Raw genomic sequence first — 17,148 nt, forward strand, 5'->3', positions numbered from 1 at the left:
CGCATACGGCGTTGCCAGACTGCTGAAAAGGGCAACTGCACAGCCAGCAAAGCAGCATCCACAGTGCAGTGGCAAAAATTAATCTGAAATTACTAATTTAGTTTATTAGTGTAAATTGTATTTAGTAAAAGTTTATTTTACATTTCGGTATAGTTTCCTATACATTCAATGCTATAGGGATAAAGCAAGTTATTTCTCTAATTGACATTCTTTTTATTTTTAACACTGTTTCGAGCCCTTGACAGTTATTATTTTGGAACCATCTGGTTAATGGAAAATGGCTCTAAATATTATATACCAAAACCAAATGCCAAGATGACCAAGTTTTTTTTCTGGTAAACCATTAAATCAGTATGAGTAATAGTGCTGTCATTTACTCCCCAAAACTAAAGAAATCTGGCAGCTCGTTGTTTGCTTTGGTTTCGAACAAAACTGTTGCCCTGCACTTGCAACAAGTTCGATGTTCGTCAGGTTCGATGCTAAAAACTATTTGCCCGGCCAAGACAAACAATGCAGTCTAAATGGAATATTTTAATGTGGCAACAACAAATGTGCACAAATATATGTACATATTTGCTTTTGTGTGTATCCAATAGATACCAGCAATCGCTAACTGCCAAATAACCGCTGACACTTTGCCAAATGCTGAAGAATTGCCAAAAAAAACTGTAAAAACGTGAGCCAATTATTTAAGCCTTAAGTCTAATTGATGGGCTGTAACCTCAGAAATACATAAACAAAAGTAGGCATGAAAGAAAACTAAAGTCACTTTACAAAGTTGAAAAGCAATCGCAGCAAACATCGTCCAGTGTAGACTTTTGCTTTAGCAATTTGATCGAACGTTTTTCAGTCTCACAAAAACATTCATACTTTTAGTTACTTGATATATAATAGTATTACTTTTAATAATGAAAGGATTTATAAAGAAATGGTTTTCATCTAAAAATGAGACCGAAAAAACTTCGTTGCGTTTCGTTGATTGGTTCTTCGAATATTTGAAGGGTTTGCCCTGGCAATCCTTGATTTTCTATATCGTATTTGCTTTTTCTGTGTTTGTCGCTTATGGATTGATAAAATATGAGCGGATCCTTATCGGTGGGAAAAACACCCTGATGAAAATTATTCGTAATATGGACCGGAAACTTACAAACATTGAGAATGCCGTAATCAAAGAACACGAAGAACGTCGAGAATTTGAAGAGGATGGCGATGAAATTCCAGTTCGGGAAATGTCTGTGCAGGCAGATTTTCCGGAAATACCAATTCCTCCAACTTCGACCAGGATTCTTCCAGGCTCACCGAAATTGCAACCATCGAGAATTCCAGCCCCAACTCCAACTCTAAGGGAAGACATGCAACGCTGGCGCGTTTAAACTAGTTTTGCAACAGTTTTTTTAAGTTTGGTATTGAATTAAGTTAAATTTTAAATTGAATTAGGTAAATACGGGAATCACCCACCAAAAAAAAAGAAAAAAAACTTGAAGCAAGCTTTTCCCAAGAAAAACAAAAGACATTTGCATGACAAATTAAAGCTGGCTGGGAACACAGCATAAAAAGTGCTTGGCTGGTTAACTCGATAGATGCAATGGCCGGAAAGTCAAGAGCCCAGCGGCAATAGCAGCAACAGCAGCAGCCCCAACAATTTACGAGACACTTGCACATCAAGGTTAACTTAACCTTAACTGATTGCAGCGCAATGTTTGCATCTAATTAGCCAAGATTTCCCACCACTAATTGACGCTGCACGAACACTCGGCAAAAGCATTACAAAAGAAAAAAAACTACATTGACCAGCTGGCAAAACACTTTTGGGTCAATTGCCAATTGTGGTAGCTTGACAAAATAGCGGCCTAAATTCTGTAGCAAGATGAAGATGAAAACCAAGAGTTAACTGAATTTGCCAGCAGCTCGAAAAGTAAAACCCGTTTCTGTTTCTCTCCAGTTTACTCTCTTTCGCTGTGCGCATTCCAACGGCATGACAACCCCAACAAAATAATTCAAAAATACAAAGGCAACAACAAAAGCGATAAAAAGAAGTCTGCAAAACTTGTAAGCCAAGTCAACTCGAACCGAAGACCCCAAGACTCTAAAGAGTACCTTCAACCTTTTCACTTGAAGCGGACTTCAGTCAGAACAGAGTTTAGCGAAAAAGAAGGCGACACAGGAAACAAGGAAAAATCAGTCGAGAAGTTGCTTAATCTTTAATCTGGCACTATTAATCTCTAGAATTTATATCCAACCATGAACTAGACAATTAAATGCGACCGCAAACAAGAATTCTTTTTCGCTGAGATGGTACAATTTGATGACAACAAGCACGAACATTAATTTTTGTGGGTCGCAAAGCGGAAAACATTCACAACAAATTTATGAATGTACTTGAAAAAACGAAAACAAGTCAATTGAATATTATATCGAGCAAGCCCAAAAGATTAGCTGAGAAAATGGAAAAAAAATATGCGAAGAAAAGTGTTGGATTAAAATTCAGATTATTCAAGTATTAAAATGCATTAACTTTTGTACATATTTACAGCTTATTCTAGTTGTTATATAATTAATAAACCACAACCAGATGGGCAGCAATTGAAATGACGAAAGTTAGATTCATATGAAGAGCTCTACATGATAACCCAAAGAAGCAAGCCAAATTATGAAGATGAAAATGCGAAACTCAAAAGGAATTATGGAAATTGTTGCTTACTGTCTCATGGAGCCCCAACGACGCTGGGATAAACTATCTGGATTGCTGTAAAGAATTTATATGATATTTTAATGAGAATAAGTTGCGGTATATGGGGGAAATCAATTATGACATAAGACACAAAGTTTCAATAAAGGAATATACATGAAAATACTATATATGTTTTCTCTCTCACTATTTTGATGTTTTAGTTTAGTTGGTGTTGCAATAACTGTTGTCTGCAAAGCTATTTAGTTTTCACATTTTCATGTTTTTCTTCTGGTATTGCAAAGCTTTTTTGTTGATATAATATATTAAACTGTATGCTAAATTGGTTTGCAATACAAAATTTGTTCTAGACTAATTTTTGGAAAACAAATATAGAATTATCTTGCATTTCTTTTCTAAAATCAGCATTATTACAAATCTTTTCTTTTAGCTATCAAGTAATATTATATTCCAGATTTTCATATTCTTATTGCTGCAACGCTTAATGGATTGTACCTAAGCAAAAGGTTGATCACAGCACAGCTTGCCTACGGTACGATTTAAGAGCGCAGCCATGCTCTGCTGTCAGGTGAATCTTCAGTTCACCACAGCAAGCCACACAGCACACCTTAGTTCGTCTCTCTCCCACTCTCGCTCACAGCTTGTGGTGAGTTGACGACTAAGCGGAAACAATGAGCGCTCTCTGATCACGACTGCGATTTTTGGTCTGAGGCACGCATGAATCACGGCCTAAACGAGCGGCAAAAAAGAGAGAGAGAGAGAGATCGTGATAGGCAGATAGAGAGGCAGAGAGTGGCCCATAGAAAAAAAAAAAACAAAACTGGTTTCTCAAGCCGTGTATGCACATTTTGTGTACCTACAGATGGAGATATGTGAGCCATACAAAGAAAAGGTTAAATATTCAAATAGTTTTACAGAAACAGACGGACGGACAGACGGGCGGACGGAAAGCAGTTGATGATCTCCGGCCAACTGGTCACTTTATGAGCATTACGTCAAAATGGAGACACTGATTATGCGTGTGTGTGTGTGCACAGTGTCAACATAATAAATACTTGTTTCTACTACCACATATATGTATGTATATGCGAATTTATGCAGTGCTTTCCATATCTAATTGCCGATCGTGTTGGCCTTATATAGTAGTTCCCACTTGTTTGTTGTTTTGTTGTCTTTACCTTGTAGGCGTGCGTCTCAGACTGCGTCTGGCCCAATTGTCGCGGGGCATAATGTTCAACTCCTCGTCACTGCAACACAAAAGTTGAATAAGTCAATAAATAAACTCAATGTGCAGCAATAAGAGTTCGACTTACTCCTTGGGCGATGATGAGACATGCGGCGCCAGATCGAGTTCAATGCCAGCGCTGTCATTCAAATTGTTATTGCCGTCATTCGAGTGCCCACTGTGGCCAACACCATTGCCATTGCTAACGCATAAGCTTCCATTGCCACCACTGATGCTGTTGTTGTTGTTGTTATTGTGGCTGCCACCGCTGTTACTTTGGGATCCGCCTGGCACACGCAATTGGCCGCTGTATTCATTCTCGCCATAACCCTCAAAGGACTCACCATCTGACAGCGACGAACACTGAGATTTGGCTACGCCAGCTAGTCGATAAGACAAAGAGAATACCCATTAACGAATGTATCTAATATATAGTTAAGGTATTGTATCTTACCTGTGCTCGAAGGCGGACTGCTGGGCGTTGGGCTGCTGTCGCCGGAAACAGTTTCCGCATAGAGAAAATTATTGGTGCTGGCCTTGATTGCCGCATTGCTGTTGGCCAACTGAATGCGTGGCATGGGCGCCATTCTGTCGAACCGCTCGCTCACTGCAATCTGCAATCGAAATGGAAGAAAAGCGAAACATTATTGCTTGCATTATCTAACAGTGAGTTTGCAAAGTTGTAAAGAGGTCAATAGGACAGTCAATCGACTTGCCACATGCAATCGAAGAGGCCACAAAAGTGCAACGTGCTTCAAAATCCCACCCAATCTCATTTTGCGCATTCTCTCCCTTTGACTGACATGCATGTAGAGCACTTTCTATTCCGGCATGACATTATTAAATATTAAATACAATTCATTTATTTTCAATCTATTATTCAGTATTGAAAAGACGAAATGCATTTCGAGAGCTGAGCTGAGGAAAGTGGAGTTAAATTCTTTCTAAAATCGTATTCTAATTTCAGCTTTCATTTGTAATTTTTTAATATTGAAGCCCTTTTCTAGATTAATAAACAACAAAGAATAACAATGAGATTACGGTTTTAAAGAACCTTTAAGGCTTTAAAATTTCAATGGATACTTCTAATTTAGTTACAAAGTCAAAGTATTCGACTATTAAAAACAATAACAGAACTTTCGGGTATTTCCCAACACATGTCAAGTAATTACAGATATATCGATTGTACAAAAAATGGTGTTGTGCAGCTCAACTGAAACGTAAATTGAAAGTATGTACGTATAGTAAGTGCAACAGGTGCAATATGCCAACTATAGTAAACCATAAAAAAGAGGGTAATAATCGAACGGAAGTGGTCAACCAAAAGCGTAACAAGTTCCCCAAATGGGTCGAGGTTTGTTGTGGTCACTTCCTGGTACCCAGATATTAGCATTGACAACATGACAGCTACTAGTAAGCTACAACATCCCCCGCAATTAGCTGCAGAGGGGAAAAGGAAAGGAGCTCAGTCACTGGTCGGTCAGGCGACATTTCCAGCGGCCTATTTGTCACTCCCGATATGCGTGCGTAATTACTTTATAATTGTTGTTAGTTCCTTTTCCAATCCCCAGCAGAACTTTACCTACTTTCGGCTTACGCACGCTTTCGTTACGAAGAAAGCAAATAGGCGGACGAATTGGTGGAATGATTGGGAAGAAGAAACTCTATAAATAGTATTGAGTACGATTGTCAGATAGTAGGTTGATTGTATGAGTTTGGCTCTGATGATTGATTGATATGTCATGGCCTATTGGTTGACGTTTGGTTCTGAGAATTGGGTCAGTGTTATTGTCGCTTTTGGGTATGCAAGATAATGCCCATTATTGGATATACTTATGGCCGACAATTAGCGAAGAACCTTCTTATTAGGGAAAATAGGAAATGGGAAGTTTAGCTTAAGAAATTATTGTTCATTGAGGATCGATAATCATATATTTCCTTTATATGTTTTGATGAGAAATTATAATGATCTTTGAACATAAATATTAGAATTTATTAAACTATGAATCAAACATTTAAAAATATGATAATTCGATAATCGGGGTAAAATATTTTCAAAATCTTGATTTATTTATTAGAATTTTCATTTCGGTCAATGACCTATAGCTCTTACAATCGAATAGTAATAAACATTTTTGTATTTGTAATGAAATTACTTCTTCTTAATCATACAATCAGAATAGATAATTATTTTCTGTATTGTATACTTTCTTTAAGAACACTTGCAATATCATATTTTGCAATCTAATATTGTTGTGGTCTGTTGAGTAACTTTCTTATTTGACAGAAATCTCTGTCAACCTCAGCTGAACTTGATCGCGTGACTCTTTTCTCTTTTAATACGCGGAGTAAACAATAAAATAAAAGACGCAGCAATTGCAAATACACAATTATAGGAATTTGTCATAATGGGGGATACATAAAGAGCTGTGATTAAATATTGATTATCTGACTATATATCGGCAATTACACAAAACGTTTTCAACTGGAAAAATGCGCAATAATGAAAAATGATTATTACATGACAGAAGTTCAAAACGAAAGCAAATAGAAAATAACAACAACAACTACAACAACATAAACAACAATCGCAACAATGGCAGCAAAACAAGCAACAATAAACAAATACACTTAAGCAAACAACAAACAGAGTAACTTTATTTTTATGCTTTTGACATTTGACCAAAACAGCGAAAAGGCGTAGGTAAATGTGGGTGGAGGAGAGGGAAGCGACAGAAGGAGGCTACTTCGACGAGGGCAATGAACTCGTCGCCTATCGTATCGGGTCTCAACTCGAATGGCAATCGTCGAGTCGGCGTGACGACAACTGCAGCGACGAAAAATCGATGCTGGAATGTTGGCGAAAAACTTATGCAATTGACTTTTCCTATGCATAATCAAACGAACAAGAAGAAAGAGGGCGTGTGAGAGCTTGACAGCCCCTTCTGCCCCCTGTCAAAGCTGATTGCTATAGCACCGCAACAGCAACAGCAACGTTAGTTGCCTGTCACTTTTTATATACCCTACACGCAGCGAGGTACTGCTGACTTGTAGTGTATCTTGATCGTGATGTTATTTTATTAGTTGAGTTTATTTATTCATTAACTAAATATTTAAATTTAATTTTTCATTTTTAGATATTTCATATTTTTTATATTGTTACTTTGAAAAAAATAGAATAGATAGAGTATAATTGGATGAATCTTTTTACGTTTTCCTTCTTATTTATGTATTATTTCTTGAAAATACGAATTTAACTCAATTTCTATTGAATCCAAAAAAATAAATATGTTTCCAATCAGTTTTACTCCCTTCATATTCAATAGAATTACTAATTCATTTATTTTCATATTCAATAATTTAGTTGTTATGCTTTTAGAATAAAATATTTCAGTATCAGATTTTTATTTATATTGTAGCTAGTGTAATTACTAGTTTACTTATGCAATAATTTATGTGATCAGCTGTTGTGACTTGAGAAGTATGGAAAGTATTTCTGTATTACCTTTTCAGTTATTTCTGTTTCTATTGCGTATTTTCGTATTTTATTAAGTGCAGCATTTATTCTTTGAAATTATCTTTTCTTTAAAATAGAGTATTTCGGCAATCACTTTACAGTGAGCTCCAAAAAACATCTGTGTCAGCTAATAATAATGCCAATTTAATTTGATGCCATCTGGTCGAGCCACAAAACCAAATTTTCAGTTATTGCAACCTGCGCCACAACACAACGAGCAACAACAACAACAATAAAGAGAGACCGTTTCGTTTACAGTTACACAAAGGCACATAGGATGCTGTAGTGCAATAAAGAGGGAGGGGAAAAGATAGAGAATGGGGCGGGCCTGAATCAAATTTATCTGTCATGCCTCACGGCGATTCTCAAGCATCTTCCTACATCGCTCCCTCTGCTTGCACTTCGCTGATTCGCTGATTTGTAATGCATTTTTCATGCAAGCTTGCAGGTTTTTGTTGTCGTCTCCGCTTCTATAATTATAAATGTATTTCCCATGAACGGTTTTCCATTGTTTACAACTCCAACACACAACCCATCAACACCAACATCATCATTATCATCATCATCGTCGTCATCATTATCATCAGCACCTGATATGAGTGTGCGCAATAAAAGTAAAGAACGGTGTGAAAAGTTTGCGAAAACAAAGAAAACTCCTATTGTGAGAACAATGTGATTAGCGTAAGCATCATTAAATTACTGTTGCTAAGAGCTTTAAGCTGTTGCTTTAATTGAAAAAGCTTTACTAGCCACTTAACTCTATTAATCAAGTTGTTTAATCATTCCACACTGCAGCTGCTTTGCAAACTATTCTGTACTCTAGAACAACTAGAATTTAAGCGGAATTGACGCAGTCGGTTAACAAACAAATTTATGGCGAAAGCCTAAATAAGTTACGAATATTATTAACTAAAATGTGTTAAGTAAGCTGTCAAATATTCTAAGCACTACAATAATTTACTTTTACAATTGCAGTTTAATACACAACTAAGTATTGCAATCTTAAGAGAAACAAATCAGATATGTAAGAAAAGCTTCTTAAAATTATCTTGTAAAGCTTCTATATGACTGTCTAAATATATTTACACGGTATTTAAAAGATGGAGGGGTATTTTTATATAGAATAATTCGATTTTTACTGCAGATTAATCTATGTTACTTCTCAATATTAAGACAATGAAATGCAATATATATGAAAAGCTTGTTTAAATCATCTGGTTAAGAGCTTTAAGCTGTTTTGTAAATACAAAATAAATACACTTTACAAGCTCTCATAACATGTTTCTTACAGTTGAGCACGACTTTTCCAAGATTATTCTCCATTTAAGTTTCAGATTACATCGTGAAACACATTGATACTTGTACTGAGAGCATTAGCCATATGCTACAGATCAAGAGCACATGCCAGAGAACTCAATATATTTTTAATTATAGCACAAAGCGACTCGCTTGTGGGGGCGTTTGCTACTTATTAGATGTTATCCGAGACTATAGCCAGCCAAATGGGCGACTGCTGACCACAGACTCAATGGAGCAATAGAGCAGCTGCCGTTGCCGTTGCCTCTATTGCTGCTGGTGCTGCCCCCAGTGACTTTGACATGAGTCACAAACTTGAACTTGTCCGGCACAGCACAGCACAATAAATATTGAGAAAAACGAGTGTACTACATATACAAATACATGTGTATTAAGTCGAGAGAGAACATACTCTATATATGTACACATATGTACATTTAGTGGATGATGTCAAATTTACGATGGGCAAACGCGTCAATTTACTAATCAAGTGAACTGCTGAACGATCTCTTTGGATTATTCCGAAATGACACTGCGAACAGCTGTGAAGACTGTAAAGAAAAGGGAGCAAAGTAGAGAGAGAGGTGTAGGAAGTAAATGACAGGGAGTTGAGGCAGTCTGTGCTTATGGATTACATGTGTTGTTGAGCTAATAACAAGCATAAATGTGTCTAACTTACCTACAAAGAGGAAAATAAACAACAATTTACTAATAAGATTGTATGTTGAAAGATATTGATACCTTAAGTGTTGCTAAATACATTTAAAACTAACCGGTCAAATCATACTTTCTCTGACATGTCGAAGTAATAAAAAGTTTAATGCAAACAGAGTCAAAAGATATCGAAAAACAAGCTATAAAAATATGTAGTTTCAAATTGAAGAAAAACAAACTTTCAAAAAGTCGCAGTAGTTAAAAGTTTATACCATAAAAAAATTGTAAATACATAAATGCAAAAGCCAAAAGTTGAAAAATAAATAAATGAATAATATTTATAATAAAACTAAAAAAAGGTGAAAGAGAAAATAAAATCTAAAGCAAATGTCTTTCAAAAGCTGTTTTTAAAGTTTTTGGATTAAGGTAAATTTTCAATTCGCATGGATTTATGAAACGTTTGCGAATGATCAAACAAAGGAAAGTGAAAGAACATATTGGTAAGACCGTATTGGATATAAAATACAAAACAGAATACTGAATAAAGATTCTTAAATGGTTTCAAGTAAATTATATATTTACATGTGTATTCTAATTCCATATTCCAGAGAATATAAACGTGAAACGTTTGAGAATTTGCAAACAAAGAAAAGAAAAAGAAATACTGAATAAAATACTAACTTATAAGAGCAGTAGCTCTCGGTAAGAGACATATTTGTATGTGTATTCTAATTTGATATTCTTAATAATATAATCGTAAAACGTTTACGAATGTGCAAACAAAGAAAAGAAAAAGAAAATATATCTAAGACCATTTTGAATATAAAATACTAAGTAAAATACTGAGTAAATGAACTTAAACCTTTCCAACTTATGAAAGCATTGGCTCTCTGTCGTCAACTTGAGTTGACAATTGAAAATTTGTATATTTTTGGCCCAGTTGACGCTGAGAAGAATGTCTGCAATTAACTGTCAGCTGGTCTGGCATTTTAATGAGCCTACCAGCTATGATCAGTCACATGGCTGGCTATACATGTGTACATATATCATTCATTCCTCGGGCATAAACTGGCATATAATACGTGTAATGCGATGGTATTATGAAACCACACGAACTCTGGTCTCTGGCGAACAATCGAGCGGGCAGCCAAGTTTGGTCATGTAACTCTCTCAAGTGCCACAAGCAAGAGGAGGCAAGCGAAAGAGACCAATGTGGCAACAGCAACTAGAAGAACAACATGTGGCATGGCACACGCGATTCGCTTTGGTTGCGTCGAGATTGAAATGGGATTGGAATAACTCTAGTGCATAATTCATGCGAAGCAAATGCCAGAGAGTATCATAGAGAATCCTATTGAAATTCTCTGCCAAAAGAGTGGGATGTTCTCTCGCACTCTGAGAAACCTTTTTTCTTTCTCTGGTTTCTACCTGCTCAAGATGCGCACAGTTGGCGAGATATTTTGCTGAGTGCTTCAACAGCCGGTCCATAAAGAGAGAGATAAAAACTGCCGATAAGATAAATTTGGTTTAAAAATATTGTAGAAATTTGTTGGACAAATGCTCAACCGTTAGCATCCCACTTATGCAATAGCTAAAACAACTAATCGAGTTCTGAAGAGTTTGTGACTGTAAAAAAAAAACGTGTTTTACGTTCAAATACATTAATTATAACTAACTGCATTGCACTTGGAACTGGCTACGTGATTTTACTGCAAATACTTGCATACTTTTGCACTAAGTAAAAATAAAAAAACAACAAAGAACTTATAAAGATTGCAAACAGTACGATTAAAAAGTTAAACTGTTTATAAAATGAAAATCATTTAGCGGATTTCAAGAAAATTTGTGGGATAAGTGCAAAATAAATCAGTTAACAATTATACAAGTTTTCATCTCAATAGCGTTCAAATTGAGGAAATTGATAAGGAAACAAAAAATCACCATAACAAACAACATTAAAGCTTATTTAATGGCCCTTCAGAACGCCCCCCATTAAACAAATAATGGTAGGAGGGGAAAAAAACAAACGCCCCCCATAAAAAAATAGACAAAAGTCGAAAAGAATCAGAGACCAAATAGATTAAGACAATATTGATTAATTGTGCAACAACAAGAACATGAAAACCAAATGAAAAGAGAAAATGAGAAAATGCATTGCGACACTTGAAAGTGAAGAATCAAATGTGAAGAATTGGGTCACTGGGTGGAGGATGAAAAACGTGTGGAAAATGCACAAAAACACAACCGAATGACAATACAAACTGTGGGAAAACTGTAGCAAAGTTTCTAAAGTTTTTTTTTTTATTTTTTTTGGGAACTTGAAATTCATTTACAGTTTGAAGTTGACAACTTTTTTCTTTTATTTTGGGCGACAAATTGTTTGACAAATTGGGTCAAAATACGAATGAAAATGGCAATAATTTAGCCAGATGAAGGGCACAAAAAAGGCCCTCCCAAAGCAAATGTGTAAATTGTAGTGTGAAAATTCAATTAAGATTTTCCTCAACGCACTCTGCACGGAAAATTCGCCCGCCTTCTACTACATACTACTCCTAAAATACCAGAGCAAATCCCATTTGCGACGCTTTGACATATTTTATTTTTATGCATCTCGAAAAACTGTCTGCACCTCGAGAGAGTTGCTATATTTTTTGGATCGTGGATGCCTCGCTGGCAGTTCCCGCTAATTTGTAGCCCAGCCTCGTAGCCCAACCTCACTCCTCTCCCCTCTTCCTTGTTGTCAACATGCAGCAGGTTTAAAATTCTTGAGGCCTACACACTCAAGCGGAAGCCAAAAAAGAAAACACATACATATATTCTACTTGGCCGACTGCCTTTGCTGAATGAATAATGAGGCAGTCGAAGTTGTTGTTGGGGCAGGCAGCAAGCATACTTCTTCAACTCTGCCACATCGCTTTTAAGTACTCAGTTGCATAGCAAGATTGTTGCAGACGAGAGTGCTCGACTAGGAGATGTTAAATTGGATGCAGCTCAGCAAATAAATGGCTAAATCGAGTCGACAGTTGAGGCAACGACGACCAAAGGTCACTCTTTTAAGCCAATACTTAGCGGAAGGATATCAAAGTCAATTTATTGAGGAAATAATGAGCAACATATTCAAGGTTTCTTTTGAAAAGAAATAGAATTATTAAAAATGCAATAAAAATATATTTATAGTTGTGAAATTTAAAACATTTGAGACTGGCACTTTAATTAATACGAATTTAGAAAATTCGTTAGAGTAAATATCATAAATTTTGACAAATCAAAACTAGAAATCAACGTTCAAATAAAAATAAAATGTTAGACAACGAACAAGAAGGATTTAAATTGTTTGCCAGAAGTGAATGAATGAAGAAAACACATTCAAAAGCAAGAGTAGTTTTTTGAGAAAAGTAAAAAGAAAGTTTAGACATGACATTTAATATATTTTTAGATTTAGAAATTAATTTTATTTAGAAATTGTATGCATTATTTCAATAATAATAACAATATATACATTTCACAGGGTTTATTCTAGTTCATAGAAAATAGATCCAAAGTCAAGTGAAGTTCTTTACTAAAAGTGAAACCAAGTTCAATTTTGAACACCAACTCCGTGTTTGACTTGAAATGCAAAATAAAATGCACTTCAAAACACAATGGGGAACTTCAAAGTAAAGATAGAGTTCTTAAGTAAAAACAACTATTTGTTAGGTACATTTTACAGGGTATGCAAGGCTATAAATTGCATATCCAGAAGTAAATTAATAATCCAACAACCAGTTGAAACTTCAAAAGCGAAAAGTACACAACTTTGTGCCGAAGAAAGAGTTCTATTTATGCCAAAAAATGAAGTTGTAAACTGCTGTTGACCCACAATCGTTGCAGCTCAGTGAAATTAGAAGCAATGCAAAGTAATTATAATGTCTTAAAAAAGCAATTCCCCTCATGACAATTGCAGCTGGAATGGTGCAGGAGAATTTTTATTAGATTGACGGGAACAAACGCACAGGCATCTAGAATGCTGAGATATTTGTAATCAAAAGGAGATGCGGAAGTCTGCGGCTCACGTACTTGTATCTGAAAGATACATTACAGAACTGCGTGCGACGCTCGCCGCACATGACAGAACAAAAACATAAAAATAAATACAATGTACATATATCTAGAAACATTCGTTTATAAACAACAACAAAGTAGTCGCCACCTGTTTAAAGTCGTTGCAGTACTTTTGAGAGTCCCTCTCTATGAGTTCTCTGTTTTTTTTGTACCGCGTGTGTTTACAGACTTTTCAGTCACCGCAATTGTATTTACTTAGGCCAGAAAGCGGTTGCCTTCAAAAAGAGACGAGCGAGAAAAGTGTCGCCAGACTTGGCGAGGGAAGAGCGGGGAGTTTCCCTGACTAATTACAAACATATGCGTTGTTCCAATGACCAATCGCATTCCCCCCTCCCTCCCTTCCTCTCTACATTCCCATTTCAATTGCACCTCAATTTGGTGGTGCATGCAACGGCGGCAGGTGGTAAATGCATTTGACCCACTTTGATGACGACTGCACTTCAATTCTCAACCAATTATAAATCAATTGACGATGTCATCATCTGTCTAACAAAAGTCGATAGGCAGCTTTTTTAGCTTCTTTTTTGTTTATTTCACTTATCTCGCTCTTTTCTCATCTCATTCTTCTTCTGCTTATGGCAACGAAAATAACAAAACAACTGGCGCGAGTTCTCGGTTATAAACAAAAAAAACACAACAACAAAAAACCAGAAAAAATAAGTAAAAAGCTAAAACAACAAAATCATTTCGACTCGTTTGCCTTGAATCGAATTGAAGTTCAAATCTGTAATTTTATATTTAGCTGCAGCTTTTTTTTTATATAGTATCATTGTTATATCGTTGCTTTTATGCATTAATTAGCGGCTTTATACAAGTTGTATTTTTTTAATGGAAATTCGTTTGCATTTGCAAAAAATTGTACTAAAGAATTGTTTGTTAATTTACTTCTGAGAAACTTTGGTAATGTATTGAAGAATTGTTATTTATGGAGACTAGCTGAAACTTATAAGCTGCATATATAATATTTAATATATTTCTAGGCTTATAATACTTAAAAAAACAAAATACTTGAAACAGTATATTAAAGCAATATTTACAGTTTATTTTTTGTAAAATCATTTATATAATGTTCCTTACTATGTTCAACTTTATCTTTAAATTAAATAGAAAAACTTAAATTCTCTATAACTTTTATTTTTGTAATATAAATTCACGTACACCTAAGTATACGTATTTTTCTTAAATAAAGATTATTAAAATAAATAAAAACGAGTATTTAATCCCGTTGCCAGTGCTTCTTAAACCTCCTCTGAACAACTCTCAAGCAACTTAGCAGCTTCAAAGCGCTGCTCAAACCTGTTATGCATTTTGACACTTTGCAGCTCGTTAGTGCTGCTGAAACCGTGTAGGAACAGGTCATGCCGAACATAGAACCCCAAAACTGCAATTGCAGTAAAATACTTCAGGCATAAACCAGAAGACAAACAAGTTAAAGACACAACAACAGCAAACAAAACGTGGCCAAGCCACATAACTGTGCCAAGGCCCGACAACAGCAACAATGCATATTTTTGGGCATATGCAAAGTGCATTGCAAAGCAGAACCATTAGACAGCTAAACGAGTGAGGGAGATGCCAATAGAGTGGTGGTAAAACAAGGTGGGTGGCAAGAGAAAGACAGGAACAGGGGGGACTGCTATGGCTGTTGTAATTTTAGAGCGCTAAGCAATGTTAATAGGGGCCAAATGGACTTGGGCGAAATGAAGAAAACTATCAAATTACCATACGTATGGAAAATGCAAAAAAAACACACACAAGAAAATAGGAAATAAAATCCATACGCGTGTGATGCAATGCAAAAGCAAAAGAAGAAGCAAAAGAGCGTAAAGAGCAGAGAGCAGCTGCTGCTGCATCTTTGAGTGGGTTTCGCATTACCGAAAAAACCAAAAAAAACATCGTGGCTGCTTCGAGTGTCTAATGTCGCTTCAGTTTTTTTTTTCATATAGACTGACTGGCTTCCTGTTGCATTTATGCCGGGGCAGGTGGCCATAGTTACAACAACAAGAGCCGGAAACACTTGTGCATGCTCTCAATGCTCCTTTGCTCTCATTCTGGTTGTCGCGCTCTCTTGGTAGCGCTCTTGCGTGCACTGCTTGGTTGCAATTACAGCAAATGGATTAAAAGCAACAGCAAAGCTTCCTATTTGTAAGTACGTGTGTGTGTGTGAATAGATACCCTGCAGTGAGTGTGAGTGAATAAGCGGTATTATGCAGAGGCGGAGACCTGCTTGCAAGCAGTGCACTGTAAGGATGCTGCATATAATTTCCACTTGTTCTCTATTTTTAGCAGTCTATAATACCCTTTCTCTAGCTATTATCAGAGGGTAAAAATGGCTAAAACGCAAAAACACAAAAAACTAAACCAAAGAAAACAATAAACCAAGCAAAAAGCGTCGTTGGCGATGGCGCCAACTGGCACGGCAACTGAAAAAAACAACAGCAAACGAAATGGGAATTTCGCATTGGTGCAAATGTTACAACTACAACTACAACAAGTAATTTGCTTAATTGCGCGTACACCACAAAAAAGTAAAAACAAAAGCTTAGACAGCAATGCTGCTTCAACCACTGACAACTGCGCTTACAGTTTGAGAATCAATAATAATAAGTATTGCGTGTCAACAAAAACCAAGACAAATGACTGTGCATGCTAACAACATTAATATCATATTTCATTTATTAAACTTGATAACACATATTTAACATCCAATTTAATAACAGCTCTTTATTTTGCCTTGGGTAACAGTTTGACAGTCCCCAAAAATGCTAATGAGCATTTACAAACACAGCCATGCAAACACAAGCATATGTGCATTTGTATGTGTGTAACGGCCACCAACTGTTGTTCCCCAAATGATGTAAAACAGTTAAAGAACAAAAAATAACACAAAACGCACCTGTTTAGAACTGTTGGGCAAAATATTTGAGCGTAGCGCAATTAACTAAATATTTTAAATGCACTTCACGCACACAAACTCATAAACAGACGCACACAAACGAAGAAGCGAGAGACGCAACAGTTAGATTTTTCTGCTTCTTCCCGCTTGTTATTCGTGTTATTGTTGCGCACCTCTTTTTTTTTTTGTAATCCACTGCTGCTGCGCTTCTTCTGCTTCTGTTTTCCGCTGCGTCCAACGAACTTCTTAGACAACAGGTAGTCCAAGTGATTCTTTTATTACGGCTATATTTTGCTCTTAATTATGTTTTAATTTTGCTGTTATGTACTTGTTTTGTTTGCTTTGTTGTGTGGACAAGGCCAAAAAATAAAGGTGTAAGCTTTGATTTAGTTGGAATATTTGTTGCACTTTCACTCGGGTCATGAGGGTGATGTTGATGCTTTTTACGCTTTGCGGCTTTTCAAATGAAACACGCACACACAAACAGACACAATTTGGGGTTTTTTTATTTAGCTGTATTTACTACGCGTGCGTAACGTTGGCAACGCATTTGCATACTTTGATTAGGTTTTGATTTGCTGGCTGCACAAACACATACACACGCAGAGACACACACACATACGAATATACAGGTAAGTTAGAGCGACGAAACGAAACGCAAGAACGTCGAAGAAAAGCGCGCGCACATCCGACCGAATCGCACAATTCAACGAAACTAGCAAACAATTCATACTGTGTGACCGAATATTTACAAGTAGCAAACACCAAAC

The 17,148-nt window shown here is 36.2% G+C and overlaps 1 protein-coding gene across 4 annotated transcripts in view; it reads right to left on the reverse strand.

Moving 5' to 3' along the window:
- Positions 1 to 17,091, reverse strand: part of LOC132790634 (rab11 family-interacting protein 3) — a 50,816-nt gene extending 33,725 nt beyond the window's left edge. For 2 of the 4 annotated variants that reach the window (XM_060799243.1, XM_060799242.1), the window contains exons 1-5: positions 16,379 to 17,091; positions 4,369 to 4,528; positions 4,003 to 4,297; positions 3,868 to 3,936; positions 2,702 to 2,746 (exon numbers count right to left, since the gene is read on the reverse strand). In XM_060799243.1, the coding sequence (XP_060655226.1) occupies positions 2,702 to 2,746; positions 3,868 to 3,936; positions 4,003 to 4,297; positions 4,369 to 4,501 (542 nt within the window). In that variant the 5' untranslated portion in view covers positions 4,502 to 4,528; positions 16,379 to 17,091. The remainder of the gene's footprint in view (positions 1 to 2,701; positions 2,747 to 3,867; positions 3,937 to 4,002; positions 4,298 to 4,368; positions 4,529 to 16,378) is intronic. The other 2 variants (XM_060799244.1, XM_060799245.1) reach the window with 2 other exon arrangements.
- Between the last annotated feature and the right edge of the window lie 57 nt (positions 17,092 to 17,148).

This window comes from Drosophila nasuta, chromosome 3 (genome assembly GCF_023558535.2).
Source record: "Drosophila nasuta strain 15112-1781.00 chromosome 3, ASM2355853v1, whole genome shotgun sequence".
Lineage (NCBI taxonomy): Eukaryota > Metazoa > Arthropoda > Insecta > Diptera > Drosophilidae > Drosophila > Drosophila nasuta.